General features: G+C 40.2%; 1 protein-coding gene across 11 annotated transcripts in view; it reads left to right on the forward strand.

The window, feature by feature from the left end:
* Positions 1 to 15573, forward strand: part of MAST4 (microtubule associated serine/threonine kinase family member 4) — a 307197-nt gene that overhangs the window by 279311 nt on the left and 12313 nt on the right. For all 11 annotated transcript variants that reach the window (XM_069776435.1, XM_069776436.1, XM_069776437.1 and 8 more), the window contains 7 exons: positions 613 to 778; positions 3779 to 3880; positions 7942 to 8064; positions 8309 to 8421; positions 10359 to 10486; positions 10589 to 10821; positions 12692 to 12892. In XM_069776435.1, coding sequence (XP_069632536.1) covers positions 613 to 778; positions 3779 to 3880; positions 7942 to 8064; positions 8309 to 8421; positions 10359 to 10486; positions 10589 to 10821; positions 12692 to 12892 — 1066 coding nt within the window. The remainder of the gene's footprint in view (positions 1 to 612; positions 779 to 3778; positions 3881 to 7941; positions 8065 to 8308; positions 8422 to 10358; positions 10487 to 10588; positions 10822 to 12691; positions 12893 to 15573) is intronic.

A 15573-nucleotide genomic window follows, 5' to 3' on the forward strand; every position in this document is an offset into this window, starting at 1 on the left:
ATAAACTGTTGTTACTTCTGCATTGATGTTCGAATTGCATATGTCAGTTACTTTTACTGATGCCCTGCAGATTATTCTAGGCTTCTTTCTTTCTACATTAGGATCTATTAGTAAGATGAACAGCCTAATTGTGTGCAAGTGAATCTGTGAGAGAGACAAATGGAAAACTGTTTTTATAAGGAATTCAGAAATCTCAGCAGAGTACTTGTGGAGCTCATGATGCATTGTACAGCCAAGGGTGCTAAAATCCTTGCTATGGCCCATTTCCCTTTAAGCATGCCTCATTACCATTGCTCACAATCTGTTCACTGTAAAAGTTACTTAAGATAAAACCATCACAACTTTCATGTAAAAATAAGGATATGTTTAAGTTAAGGAAGGTATTTGCTGTAATGGACTCCCATGTATGAAACGCAAACTGTCCTTTGCATGACAGATGTGCAAATGTTTATTATGTTGCCTGTAAACGTAGCTAGGTCATTCTAAAAACATTAGCTGTTACGCAAGCATTTTTCCATGTTTCCATATTATTTTACACCTCAAGAATTATAAATTAGGTGACATAGCCCAATTAGACTTGTTTTACCATCATGCTTCTTTTCTTTCTTTTAGGTCTGTGGTACACCAGAATACATAGCTCCTGAAGTGATACTGAGACAGGGTTATGGAAAACCAGTGGACTGGTGGGCTATGGGAATTATCCTTTATGAATTTCTTGTTGGGTGTGTGCCATTCTTTGGAGATACACCAGAAGAGCTGTTTGGACAAGTAATCAGTGGTGAGGATCATCACAAAACCCCCCAGATTTCTTAGCTTGCTGCGAAACATTTCAGTTTCACTTAATAGTAAAGATATTTACAAGTTTACTGATAGACTAGGTTTTCAAACCAGTTTTGCTCAAAACCCCACCATTATTCTAATATTGTAATAGACAATTTGCTGTCAAAGCAGTAAGAATAAATTTGGATTAAAAACTGTATACTGTTGCTAAGTACAGAAATGCAGTAAGATAGAGCACAGTGGTTAAGCTGCACGGTTTGAAAAAGGCAGTATTGGTAGAAAACTAGTGCTACTATGGCACAGCAATTTCAGTCTTTAATAAAGAAATTATACCAGAGAAGAAACGGTTAAAATAAATTTGCATAAATGGGAAAATGCCTCATGGCACAATAAAGAAATTAACAAAGTTGTAATAAAACCCTAAAACAAATGTCTCCCGAATAATAAATAATGAGAAAGAGAAGGAAACAAATTCAATTCACAGATTGTTAATGATTTCACTGGTGATTGTTGTAGTGTAATGTTATTTCTGTAGCAGCTGTTGTTCTTCCATTTAAAATTCAATAACCTTTTAGATCTTAACCTGCAAGCTGACCCTAAGTATTGTTATGTGGCTTGTGGCAAAACTGAATGATAATTAAACAGAATTGTTTACTATCCTACCTGCTGTTTCCATAAATTACCCAGATGCATACATGTAGAGGGTCTCTATTTATGCCAAAAGTTTAACAGAATGGCACCTCTGTTACTGAGTATTTCCCAGTCTGTTTTACGGTCTGCTTAAAAGTTCTAGTACCTAAGACAAAAAAAACCCCAAACCCAAGCATAAAAAAAAAAAAAAACAACAACAGAAACAAAATTATTTTAACTGCACCTCTGGTTCTTTATTATCTGAGAATGCAGTAAATCCCCTCTTGTACTTAAGGAGACACTCTGTCATCATCTTGCTTTCCTCCATCTCTGAAGCTGAAAGCCAGACTTGTTTATAAACTTTAATGAAATGGATTTGTGAGTTGCCTCTAGTATGTGACCTCTTTATACAACATCCTAGCTGTTCATGCATTTATAACCATGTTGTTTTCTGATGTGATATGCTGAGGCCTGAGTGGCAAGGAGAATCAACTGTTTAATTAACACAAGCAGCAAATGCTGGCTTTGTTCTGGATGCCTCATGGCTGCAATGCATATTCATGCTTTATTTTCCAAATTAGATTTAAACGGCAGTGGAAGCTGTAGGCAGGCAAACATGGAAATAACTCATGTTTTTATTGCATTTCCAGACACATGCACATGTGTTTTTATCTTTATGCTCTCTGGGAGAAGGGGAGGGAATAGTCTAAAATTAATGACAAAATTTGCACTTTAGACTTTATTTTGCATGTGGCATTAATTTTATGTTTTGTAAAACAAATTGTCATGGGTTACAATCTAGCTGATACTTATGTAAATAACTTTATCTGTTTGAATGTGTCCATTTATCTTCCAGAAATTATCGGTAGAAGTGTATGTTTGAAAACCTGATCTATTCCCACTCACTCTCCAAGGCTGTTTGTCAGCTTAGTTTCTTGGTTTGATGTTGACTTGTCACTTTCTTTTTTAATTTAAATATCCTAACTTAGTGAAATCATTATTACTATCAGTATCTGCAGGAGAACTCTTTTGTTGGGTAAGTTTCCTGTGCTGAAATATATGCTGCCCTTGTATTCAACTGTAAAAATCATGTTAAAGAACCCAAACTATAGCCTAGACTTTTACTCCAGTTTCTGTGGGTGAAATCTGCGTCTACTTGGAAATCTACTTTAAAATCTTGCTCCCTCATTTTACCTCCCTCCTTCTTCATTGTAGGTTGCCTTTCCTGCCCCCAAGTTGTGTGAGTACAGTTGTGGGAGGCCTCAGTGTACTAAGTTAGATGCCTAAAATGATTGGGGTTAAAAATAATGCTCCAGAAACAGGTTACATTTCGTGCCTGTTTATTTCAGTAGCTTTCCTTAAACTCTGAAATACAAAGATTAAACTTGTGTGTAGCTTCTAATGGTTATTGCTCTAGTGATGATCAGTTCGAAGGAAGAGTCTGGATCGTAGGGTGATGACAAAATCCTTAACAGCCTTCTGTATTTCCTGAGCTCTTAGCATTCTGTTTCTCTGACACCAAAATCCTTGTACCTCCCAAGAAACTTCTGCAGAAGTTTTTTCTAAATATTACATTTGTGGAGGCAAGTTCAGCTAAAGATCAGACAAAACTTGCTATGTAAGCTGTTATAAAGTTAATGTGCATACTGAAACTGGCACAATTTCCCATTGTTTAATTTAAATGAAAGTTTGGTGGAATTTTTATTCAGCCTTACCTGAATACTGCAGGGTTTACTGTCTTGATTACATCATTTAGGTCCAACTTGCTATGAAGTGCAAAAAGCCTTAGTAGTATAAGAGTCAGTAGAGCGAGGTGGTTTTCCTCTGAAGTACGAGACACTTGGAAGAAAGCTCCATTGGCGTGTATCTCTCCAGAGCAGAGTCCAATACCTCGGCCCTTAGTCATGGGATTAATGACTTCAGTTAGTCTACTAATATTAGAGAAAGATTACAAATGTGACCAGTGACTGCTAGGTCAGGTCAGCTGTGTCCATCTTAACAGCAGTTTCCATGAATATAACTAAAATTTAAACCATGATTCTGGGGGAGCAGGGAGAAGGGACAGAATCCAAATTGTGCTAATATTTTGCAATAGTTTTCCATGAGCCAAGCATTCCTGTATACTGTTGTTAAACACTTTTGGGTTAAAGGATACTTCCAAGGAAAATGGGAATATAACAATATGCTTACAAAGTCTGTATATAGAGAGTATAAAAATAGGAAGTAATTGGTATGCAACAGAGAGCAACTTGAAAAAGCTGCCTTTACTCTGACTTTACTGTTAGCTCACTACGAGAGTTTTCACACAGTTTCTGCTGAATGTTGGGATCAGACTTCAGTAATAACAAACAACTTTCTGTTTTGCTAGATGAAATCAACTGGCCTGAAAAGGATGAAGCACCGCCGCCAGATGCTCAGGATCTGATTACCCTGCTGCTCAGGCAGAATCCTTTGGAAAGACTGGGAACAGGTTAGAAGGCACTGTTTTAAATCAGTATTGTGCTAGAAATAGCTTCTAGATTCTGCATTGGGAGCTTTTGTTCACGTATTTGTTTTGCCTGGGCAACATCTGTCAGGGCAAGTAGCATGACAACATGTATTATAGCAGAGGGTACTCTATAGATTCAGACCAGTAATATGAGCTTAACAAAATAATGACTGTTTTTTTCAGAGTTTACATGTGGGTGTTCACATTTACTCTTCTCTTAATTTGATGACTAAAAAAGAAATTTCTCAAAGACCCAGTTCGCCACTGGATGGGGTTCCTTCATGAATACAGTGTTAAATAACTAAACACAGAAATAGAGAAGGAGAATCAATACACAACTGATGCTTCCGTTTTCAGAAGTGTCTTAGCCTGGCAGATTAGTTCCTCCAGGCATTAGGGTGGGTGATGAGTACTCAAACTAAATATTCAGAAATGACTGTCTGAGCTTGTGTTGTGAAAGGTCTTGTCATTCTTATTCAGCAAGCACTACTACCTTGCATGAAAAAGAATAAAACCAAAACTGTGAATGTTAAGGAAGTAAATGGATATCTGTAAGAACACAAGCTGCCAGCTTATGCCACTGTGGTCATTCCATTTCAAGAGAAGAACCTGGCATGTGGTATTAGGAGCGGTGAGCCTGTGTAGGCTAATGAAAGCACTGTGCATTTATGTAATAGTGTTTATTTGTTAGTTGATGGAGCCAGATTTATTTGGGAATTGAGTGAGAGACAGTAATGAAGAATATTGCACATGATTTTTAAAGTGTTAATGTATGGGAACCCTAGCCACTGTCTGCCATCCTGCTGGACAAAGCACTATGTAAACACAGCAAAAAAAGCCTCCTACATAAAAGAGATCAAACAGAAAAGTATAGTTTTATTTATAGTGAACACTGTATGCCATGAATATAAATACATTGGGGATGCTAAGGAAACCAAGCGGCAGGTTGAGTCAGCATTAGAGTACTTGGAAAATTGCTGGCAAAACTGAGTCCAGTGATCAGATTGTGCTGCGTATTTTTAGAGTTAATGTAAAAAGGAGCTTTAGGAATCAGTTCACAACTGGCCTTGCCACAGCCAGTCGGGGGGAACATGAGTATAACCCAGACCCAAAGTACTATTGATGTGGTCCCAAAAGACAGGTCTTCCTTTGGGACATGATGACGTGACTGAGATGAGTGAACTGTGTGTTCCTTTGCTCCCTGAGCATCTGAGATCTCTGTGAACAGCCCTTAGACTTCTCTCTAGCTGATGGTCTGGAGTATGTGGCATCCAGCAAAGTTTGTTGTTTGTTCTCCCTTGCCCTGTGTTGAACAAGAGTGAGGGAGGTGTCATGCCCCAGTCAGCTTCTCCACTTGCTGCCTGCTTCATCTGCAAAGGGCACCACTGCCAAAGGCAAAATGGAAGAGCCACAATTAGTTCCATTCCCTTGTTTTAAGTATACTCCTTTCAGGCATTGTTGTTTCGTTGCCAGGATACTTTTTCCTGGTAAACACAGTGTTAATTCAAGATCGTCACCTTGTGAGAGGCTGGATCAGAAGTAGATTGCAAATTCTGCCTCTTTTGCTACAGCTGGTTGAGAAAGTGAATTGACTAGAATGAGGCTGGTTTAACTACTGTAATGGTCAGTGCCACCACACGGAGCATCTGTGCAGCTCATTTACGGGCTGATTTGACTGTCCATGGTGTCTCAAGAGCTGGCAGTCTGAAGAAGGAAGTTGGGCAGCCATTTATTTGAAGCACAGAGGGGTGTTTAGAAACTGCAACAAAGTTGGGGGTTTTTTAAGTGTCAGAAGCAACTCACAGGAACTGAGGCTGCAATGTGACAGGTCCCACAGGGGCACTGGAAAATAACAGTTTATCCCAGGCTCCACCATGCATTTCAAATGACAGCCCTATCTGTTTAATACATATTAGCTAATTGTGTAACACTCCATGAAAATTGTAATTGTGTATTTGCCAGGAGACCTGAGTGGCATAGTCAAATTGAAAGAAGAGAGATAGACACTATACTTTTTTCGAAGAAGGAAAATGATAGAAAAAAGACCTCTTTGAGTTTGAAGTGTCTGATACCAATCAAGAATTACACAGTTCTGATGTAATATCCCATTACTGTGCTCAGAGAAATGTTCACTCCTTGGCTAGTGACTTACAATGAGATGTGATTTTGGGAAGATTTGGCTTTTCTGATTTTTTCCCTGGTGCAGTCAGAAAAGCAAAGAACCCAACATAGAAATCTTGACACTCAGAGACCAATCCTGGATACTTCACACTTCTGTGGCTCTCTCCTGACTTGGCCTTGACATAGGGAAGTTTATGTACTCTATCCATGTGGTAGGTTGACCCTGGCTGACCACCGGGTGCCCACCAAGCTGCTCTATCACTCCCCCTCCTTAGCTGGACAGGGGAGAGAAAATACGATGAAAGGCTTGTGGGTTGAGATGAGGACAGATCACTCAGCAATTACCGTCACGGGCAAAACAGACTCAACTCAGGGTAATGAATTGAATTTTTTGCCAATTAATGATGGAGTAGGATAATGAGAAATAAGAACAAATCTAAAAACACCTTCCCCCCACCCTTCCCTTCTTCTCGGGCTTAATTTTACTCCTGATTTTCTCTACCTCCTCCCCACCAGCAGCACAGGGGGATGGGGAACAGGGGTTGTGGTCAGTTCATCACACCTTGTCTCTGCTGCTCCCTCCTCCTCAGGGGGAGGACTCCTCACTTTTCCCCTGCTCCAGCATGGGTTCCCTTCCATGGGCTGCAGTCCTGCAGGCACAGACTGCTCCAGCGTGGGTCCCCTGTGGGTCACAAGTCCTGCCAGAAAACCTGCTCCAGTGTGGGCTCCTCTCTCCACGGGGCCGTGGGTCCTGCGAGGAGCCTGCTCCAGCACAGGCTTCCCATGGGTTCACAGCCTCCTTCGGGCATCCACCTGCTCCGGTGTGGGGTCCTCCATGGGCTGTAGGTGGATGTGTGCTCCACGGTGGACCTCCCTGGGCTGCAGGGGGACAGCCTGCCTCACCATGGTCTTCCCCACGGGCTGCAGAGGAATCTCTTCTCTGGCACCTGGAGCATCTCCTCCCCCTCCTTCTTCACTGACCTTGGTGTCTGCAGGGCTGTTTTCTCTCACATATTCTCACTCCTCTCTCCAGCTGCTGTTGTGCAGCATTTTTTTTACCCTTTTGTAAACATGTTATCACAGAGGCGCTACCAACGTCACTGATGGCCTTAGCCTTGGCCAGCAATGGGTCTATCTTGGAGCTGGCTGGCATTGGATTTATCAGACATGGGGGAAGCTTCTGGCATCTTCTCACAGAAGCCACCCCTGCAACCCCTGCCGCTACCAAAACCGTACAGTGTAAACCCAATACAATGAAGTTGGCAGTAACTCTTGCTGCTGCAGGTTACCTGTTCAGTTTTTAGAATTAGATTTATGTTTACTAACATCCTCGCCCACCTCCCTAGGACAAAAATTCCAGTATTTCATTGGGTTCTTATAGTTGTTTCTTAACTTGAAACTAGTGTAATTGTTCTACACACATAAAAAGTAGGCAGTAATTGATAAGAAGATAAATGGTGAGGTACTTCATACAGAATTGTGTATTACTGCCATAAAACACCAAAAGGAGCTCCTGACAGTAATGGTATTTACACTGAGTAACTACTAAGAATCATTCTTCCTTACTTTCTAACTTGTACTTACTCATCTAGTGCACGTTTTTGACTATTACTACTACATCTGATGCATTCTGACTAATGTGTAGCTGACAGATAATACTTAGTATATCTAGAAAAATAGGAATGTTGAAAGGGGGGGAAGATGATAATGCAATGCCACCACTGTGGCAACAGCGAAACAGGGACAGGGAATTGCTCTGACAGGTTATGGAGAGTCTAGTGGAAATGGGTAGTAGATGTTCCTGCCCACAGGGATGACTATGCCTTTCCATGATAATTAGCATTTTTTTGGCCGGGGTTTAGTTGAGTTAATGTCAGAGGATTTGGTATGATTTGCTCAGTGTTTTTCTCTGGCTCCCCCAGGTGGTGCATATGAAGTAAAGCAACATCAATTCTTCAGGAGCCTTGACTGGAATAGCCTGCTGAGGCAGAAAGCAGAATTTATTCCACAGTTGGAGTCTGAAGATGACACAAGTTATTTTGACAGTAGGTGTTTGATGGTATTAAAAAAATGTGATGAATGCCTTGTTTAAATAATTACTGCCTTTGACTTTTGCTTACTGCTTTGAACATCTCCTTTATCAGAACCACTGGCAGCTTGCAAATTCACTGGTAATTTGACATTTCAGCAGAAATAATTTTAAGATTAAAATTACACTTTTAGTTAATTTTAATGCCTGGTACCCATTCTTCCTGATAAATTCAAATAGTTTATTTCCCTCGACTGTAGCTCGTTCTGAGAAATACCACCATATGGAAACTGAGGAAGAAGATGATACCAATGATGAAGACTTTAATTTGGAGATAAGACAGTTTTCCTCATGTTCACACAGATTTTCAAAAGTAAGTAAAAATAATATTAGTATGTATTGTGTACATAAACATTTTGCTAGTTTTATGGAGTTTGGAAATAGATATGGAAGAGGTATATAGGGGATTGTTTCTTCAACAAATGTTAACTGAAATTGAGCAAGAATTAAGTGTATTCCACTAAATCAAAACGTGGGAAGATTCTGTAGGGAAGTAATTTCTTGAATCTTTAAGAAGGTAATAGAAAATTGTATAAATAGGTTGGTATTTTCTGTAGACAATTCATGATCGCGTAACAGAAAGTATATGGAAACTGTTCTGTTCAGTGCTAATGCACGTTTCTTACATTGGTTTCCTTGTACATAGTTTGCGTGTTGCTCCAGTTGTGTCCTAGGTGTCTTGCAGGTGATGGCATAACAAAGATTACACTTCTAGCCTATAGTAGCTATTAATTAAATGACATTAGACTGAAGGGAAAAAGCAAAGTCATGGTTAGCAGGTGATTTGATCAAGGAGAGATGTGGATTTGAGAGCGTGATTTGAATGCTGTGAATTGAAGGTAAAGCTGATTGTCCAAAGGGTAGTATACTTGAGTAGTTGAGAGCTAATTAATGCTGGACAAAGGACACTAGTAGGAGCAGAGTAGACACGCTCAGGAAATACTGTGGAGGGTAAATTGGCAGGAACTAATGGAAGTGGAATGCCTAATGAGCATGCTTTTAGTCTTGACATAGCATCCAGCAGTGATTTTCAAAAGCTTTCTGTTTAAGTTTCTTTAACCTACTTTAGGAACTGTTTAAAGGCATTTGGAAACTCTGTTTCTCTTGTTTGTCCTGGGTTATGCTTTAAGGAATCGGTAGATCTTATGCTGGCTCTGCAGTATCACATACATATTGTACCTGTGATAGCATGGAAGAGCAGAGATGGGAATCATGGATGTAGTTACCCTCATTCTGTGTAAATTCCTTGTTTTGACTTGGTGGTATGTTTCAAATTCAGATACTGGTAAATGATGTAGTCTCTTTGGGGGTAACTTGAACAAGAGGCAATGGGCACAAACTGATACACAGGAAGTTCTGTCTGAAAACAAGGAAACACTTTTTTACTCTGAGGGTGATCGAGCACTGGCACAGGCTATCCAGAGGGGTTGTGGAGTCTCAGTCCTTGGAGGCTGTCAAAAGCCAACTAGATGTGATCCTGACCAAGCAACTCTAGGTGACCCTGCTGGAGCAGAGGGGTTGGACAACATGACCTGCAGAGGTCCCTTCCAGCCTCCTTCTGTGATTCTGTGAGCTTTTGTCCTTTTGAAAGCTCTGTACCACAGTAGTTTGGTTTGTTAATGTTACACCATTGCATCTCTACTTGTGCCTCTCAGGCTGTAGAATATAGAGCTGACAGTTTCTGTGTACTGTTTGTCAGCTAAGCAAACAACAGACTTCTAATGATCAGAGTTTATTTTTTCTAAATCCTTTAGCCAAGTAATTTATTCTTAACTTCAGAGTTAATTCAGGTTAATTTTTCTGCTTTCCACACCTGACTGGTAGATACTAAGTCAGTATCTTAGGGTTAGGGCTTTTTTACCCTGATTGGCTTTATGGTTGTGATTTAATCCAAGATGTCCATTAATCCTGTGACCTAGAGACCCCAAGGCTGTGGATTTTGTTTGTACTCTCTTGGTTCACACAGTGAAATTGGGAGAAAGCTGATCAATTCGTAATGAGAAGAGATGTTATTCATGACCCTGTGTGTGACAAGCCAAGAAAGCAAAATAGAAAAGCATTTTAAGAACACAAACTATTGGAAATTTTAAAAAAGCTCAAGAAGTTTGAAGTTTGCACTCTGAAATACTGTATAAGCATTTAGAACAATGCAGAGTACAACCCAAGATGTGTTTTCCTGCCTATCTTTTTATATCATATATGTCTAGTGATAAGTTGGGTTTTTTGTGGGTTTTGTTTTGTCTGTAATAGGTTTTTAGTAGCATAGATCGAATCACTCAAACGCAAGGTGAAGAAAAGGAAGATCCAGGAGACAAACCCAAAACTGTAACACTGCCTTCTGTGGAATCTTTAAGCTGGAGTTCGGAATATTCTGAAATGTAAGTAGAAGGAGGCATTGGAAGTGGTCCACATCCTGCTTGTCAGGTAGCAGGCCTCCTCCTCTCAGTTACTGCATGAGAGTTTGCTTATTTTTAATGCAGACAACAAATATCTACATCCATCTCCTCTGACACTGAGAGTAGCAGGCAGCGACACAGTTCTGGTTTGCTTCCGAAGTTGGCCATATCAGCCGAAGGAGAACAGGATAATTCCACCGGCTTAGTGGGAACTCGAGATGAACAGGAAAAGCCTGCATTTGTGAGTGAGGAAGTAGTGCAAGATGAACCTGAAGTAACCACTCCAGCAAGTACGATCAGCAGCTCCACGCTATCAGGTAATTCAGTGGGTCTCTTGGCTGATGACATTAGAAGAAGTTGTGGACTTTCTTTCTTTAGCAGTAGCATTCATGGATTTAGAAGTCCTGTATTTCAGAACGGCTTTAAAAAAAAGCCATCCCAAGAGGGGTCTGGTTTGGGCTTAGGCTCAAGCTAATAAAAATCTTGTGAAGATATGTATGGGAAAGCTTCAACGTTTTTGGAAATGCCAACATTTGATCTTGCCCCACTGACTCTGGAGGGCTGCTAGGCAAGTGAATAGAATGGCGACTTGACCTTAGAGCCTTTGCAGGATTCTTCTTGTGGTGAAAAGGAGTCTTAGATCACTTGAGCACTTAAAATGCTATTTTTATATCTTCCCTGACTGAATTTGGTGATCTTTTGATTGATCATCCTGGAGTCATTCCAGCTGATCCCTATTGCTGTTTTCTACCACTCTGTGCTGCACCATTGTGTGTTTTTAGTTAAGACATCTCAATGATGTGTGCCTTTCATAGTTGGCAGGGTTTTCTTTGACTTGTGGAAGTCGCTTTTGTCATTAGGAATCTAGGAGGGAGTGTTGTAAACCATTCCCTACTTAAATTATTTATTTCCTTTATGCATCCCTCACCTAGCTCAAGTATTTGCATGCGTTTCAGTAGGATCCAGGGCCCTAGCATCTTGCTGGTTTTGTACTTAGAGCAGAGTCTTGTATAACTGTTGAAAGACCTGATACTTAACACAGCTCTAGGCCTTTATCAGTCTCATGATTGTCAATATATAGGTTCCAGTTACCTTCTCTATGCATTTACCTGTCTTCAGCTTATTTCTCTTTTGGACCCCGCTGAGTTTTCTCAAGATATCCCTTTATCCCATACCCCTAATTTCCCTTGTAGCCCACATGTTCCTTCCCCTTCCTCCTCCCCATTTCTGGGAAAATAAAGTTCCTCAGGCTTGTCCAGCTGTACAACCATTGCCATCTCCTTCCCCTGTCTGAAACCTTGACTCTGCTGTATCTCAAGTCTTGCTCACTCCCCCAGCCCTGTGTTATGGTGTTGGCATTAGCACAGCTGTCACAATGATAACTCAAAGCATCTGATCCTCTTCTGTCACTTATCAGTTACACTTAACAGTAATTTCATTTTTCTCTGGTCCACTAACAACAGGATATTCAGTGACCTTAAAGGAATACTAGGAATTATTCCTATGTCTTTAAATAAGTGACCTACCCTTGGTGCTTGTTGCATAAGGTCATACAAATTTCCTGTGACATCTTTGAAATTTTTGAAAAAATCCTGTGCATGTTGTTCACGTGACACAAGGCCTTTATTGTTTGAAACATTGTTGTCCTTCCTTCAGTGTTGTGGAAGTTCATTACCTGTCATAGACTAAGACCAATGTTGTTGCAATACTGAGTTTAGTGGTGCCAGATATCTTTCTCCTGTGTGGTAGAAAACCACCCAAAGAATAAAAGCAAAAGGTAATAATTAAAAATAAAATTATACTTAATGTTTTAAAGATTTTGGAAGAGTTGTTAAGCTGATAGCAAATTATGTAGGATTGGAGCCTTTCATTTACTTTAGGAGGAGTTCACATGAAAATTAAATATATGATTAGGTTCTCTAAGGTGAGTGCTGCATATTGAGATACCAGGCTTGCTTCGGCTTTGTCTCTTATTTACTTTAGTCAGTGACTACAAAAAACTGTTGCTTCAGTTCAATCTGTTAACATTTATGCATTCTCTAAATCTGGAAGAATTAGTCAGATTTATGTAGTGTTCTTTTATGAACTTGTTAACAGAAAGAAAAATTCCTATCTCACAATTGTACTGTTTGCCCTCCCTAACCCCCAGTTTCCCCTTAATGTGTTTATCCATTCTTCTTTGTACAGTTGGCAGTTTTTCAGAGCACTTAGATCAGATAAATGGAAGAAGTGAGAGTGTGGACAGTACAGATAACTCCTCAAAGCCACCCAGTGAAGTTGCATCTCACATGGCTCGTCAGCGGTTAGAAAGCACAGAGAAAAGGAAGATCTCTGGAAAAGTCACAAAGTCCCTTTCTGCAAGTGCTTTGTCCCTCATGATCCCAGGAGGTAGAGATAAATCTTTTTGTTTGAAATTTCATGATTTATGCATGCTTGATGGTTTATGTTGTAAATGCAAGATTCTGGAGAGTCCAGAATGGATTCTGCATCACACTTTTTTGTTTCTCTTGTTGATTACATGTGTTACTAGGTGGTGCAATCTCATCAGTGACTTACAGTGGTCACATTACAGCTGAGGGACCTTCTCTGACAGGCAAAAATGTAGCTTAGTAGTGACTACTTTGTGTTTGACCATGTGCATGCCTGACATGATGCTGGCTTCAGTCCCTGGCCTATCCTACATTAGGAGTGTAGCTTAAATTTTAAGTAGCTCAATATGTGCAGCTCCAAGAATAGCTGTTTGTTACAGCAGCACATGCAGCCTGACTCGTTCTCTCTCATCTCTGTAAGGAAAGGTGATAACCCAGAGAGAAGTGTCACAAAAGTAGAAATAGAATGTAGGCTCCTGGTTGTACAACACTGACTTACACGGAGTACTCAAAATCTGAAGCCAGAAATACTGCTGTAAGTAGGTGGAAGTATAACAGTAGTATTGAGTGTTTCCAGATGAAGCATTGGTGCTTTGCTTTTTAATGGTTCAGAGTCAAAGTCCAAATTTCCCAAACTTTGAGGGACTTTTTTGCAAAAGTGGGATTACATCTCAGCTTCACACACTGGCCATATACTGCTTTTAGACCTTAGGAGTAATAGTTAAGTATCTGCTGGTCTGATAACATAACCCTGCGCTTGCTCCATATGTTCAAAGTGGCTTTAACAGTAACTTCAGCAGGTTGCTTTGAGTCCTCAGGCTAGTGGAGAATTGTATAGTGTTGAAGAGTTGGTTCTGGCTCTCCTCTTAGACTTCACCTGTCCTTGGGTTGTAAAGCACATGTGCACCTTAATACTTTGGTAAGCAAACAATGTGCTATTGTGCATGTGTTTTGGAGCCCTTGGAGAGGTGAAAGACCCATCTAATCCCTATTACAGCAGGAATTTCTGATTCACCTCATGTTTTCTACCCTTCTTCACCATACAGTTTAAAGAACAGCATAGGCTTCCCATGCATTACATGTAATTCCAGCCCCTAGCCATGAGGATTTTTTAATGAGATAAGTCAAGAGGAAAATGTTGGGTCTTGGTTAAAGAGGAATATTTTGCCCCTGCTTGAAGGAGGACAACTAGGTGACAATGAAAAAAATACTTAGCATTTCTGTGATGCTGTCTGAATGTGAATGATCATTCTGACAAAATGCATGACAGATGAAGGTGACTTTATTTTTACAATGAGAAAGATAGTGACCACATGCTCAGCCTGTTCAGGGCAGTATTGACACTGAATACTGCAAGTGGCTTGCAAACACTCTGGGCTTATTCCTTGTGTAGACTCTTTCTTCCAAATAATGTTTCTCTCCCAAATTTCTTAAATGTTTTTGTGGTATACCCCTGTAACAGCATCATGGTTATTTTTTCTGCTTGTAGAGGGCCTGCAGTGCATGCTTATTACTGAGATTGGCTATCACAGGAGCATGATATATACATAGGTAACTACAGAGCCAAGTAACACTCAAGAGCTATTCGTCAGTTTGTATTCTAGTAGTTCTTTCACAGCTGTCGAGTAAGAATCACTAAGTTCAGAGATGATATAGACTGAGTTACTGTGCTTATTAAACTACGGTTTCCTTTCAGTTTAATCTCAGCATCATTCTATAAAATCCAAACGTAGCTTTGCCTACACCTAGAAATGCTGTCATTGTATCTATATCAGCCAAAATACTGTATGTTAGCTGTACTTAATACTGTACAAAAAACCTACCTTGTTCATGCTTATCCATAAAATAAACTATAGCAACAGATGGCCAGTGTTCCTGACCTGAGTCATTTAGCTGAGAGTCACAGGACTTGTCCCACAGGAGCAGACAATCTGGGCATGTTTCAGAGCCAAAGGGTGACAGTGACAGCCCCCTCAGGGCATGGCTATTCTGTGGGATTTCAGCATTAACCCAGTGATACCAATCTCTGGGAGCCTCTGGTGACTCACATCCAGGGAGTAGCACCTCTGCTGTCAAAAGCATATCTGCCCTCGCATGACATGGCTTGGCATGAACACCAAACCTGGAACCTTTCTGAGCTGCATTCCTTTGCACAGCTGTCACCCTGTTACAGTCACCAAAGTGTGTTTTATTTATACTGCTGCAATTGTGTTTACATTTGCACACACATGAGCATATAGTGCTTTCAAAACAATGAAATGAAACAAAGCCATAATGGATATTGTGGTTGCAAGAAATTCTTGTGGTCTTACATGATGTAGCAGAATGTAGAAAGGGAGGCTTGGTACAAGAATGAGTTCCTGTCTTATGTACCAGTTAGATATTGTGGTTTAAGTACAGTAGTCTTTACCTGTACCTACATAAAACTGAAACCAAAAAACCAACTAGCGCTTCGTTTAGCACTGCTGATTGATTCGGGGGGTGGTTTTGGGTGTACTCACAATAACGTCTGCTACCAGACTCTGATTTTCTTTTCATGAGTGTCTGTTAGGAACAGGCTGAGAATTGTTCTTTCAGAGTTCACAATGAGTGTTTTTCCTATCTAAAAGGAAAAAGCATTCTACATCTAACAAGTTAACTCTTGCATTAAAACATATAGTTTACACTACAAGGTGTAAGATCTGGTTATTGGTTAAACTT

The sequence above is a fragment of the Haliaeetus albicilla genome, chromosome Z (genome assembly GCF_947461875.1).
Source record: "Haliaeetus albicilla chromosome Z, bHalAlb1.1, whole genome shotgun sequence".
NCBI classification, from domain to species: domain Eukaryota; kingdom Metazoa; phylum Chordata; class Aves; order Accipitriformes; family Accipitridae; genus Haliaeetus; species Haliaeetus albicilla.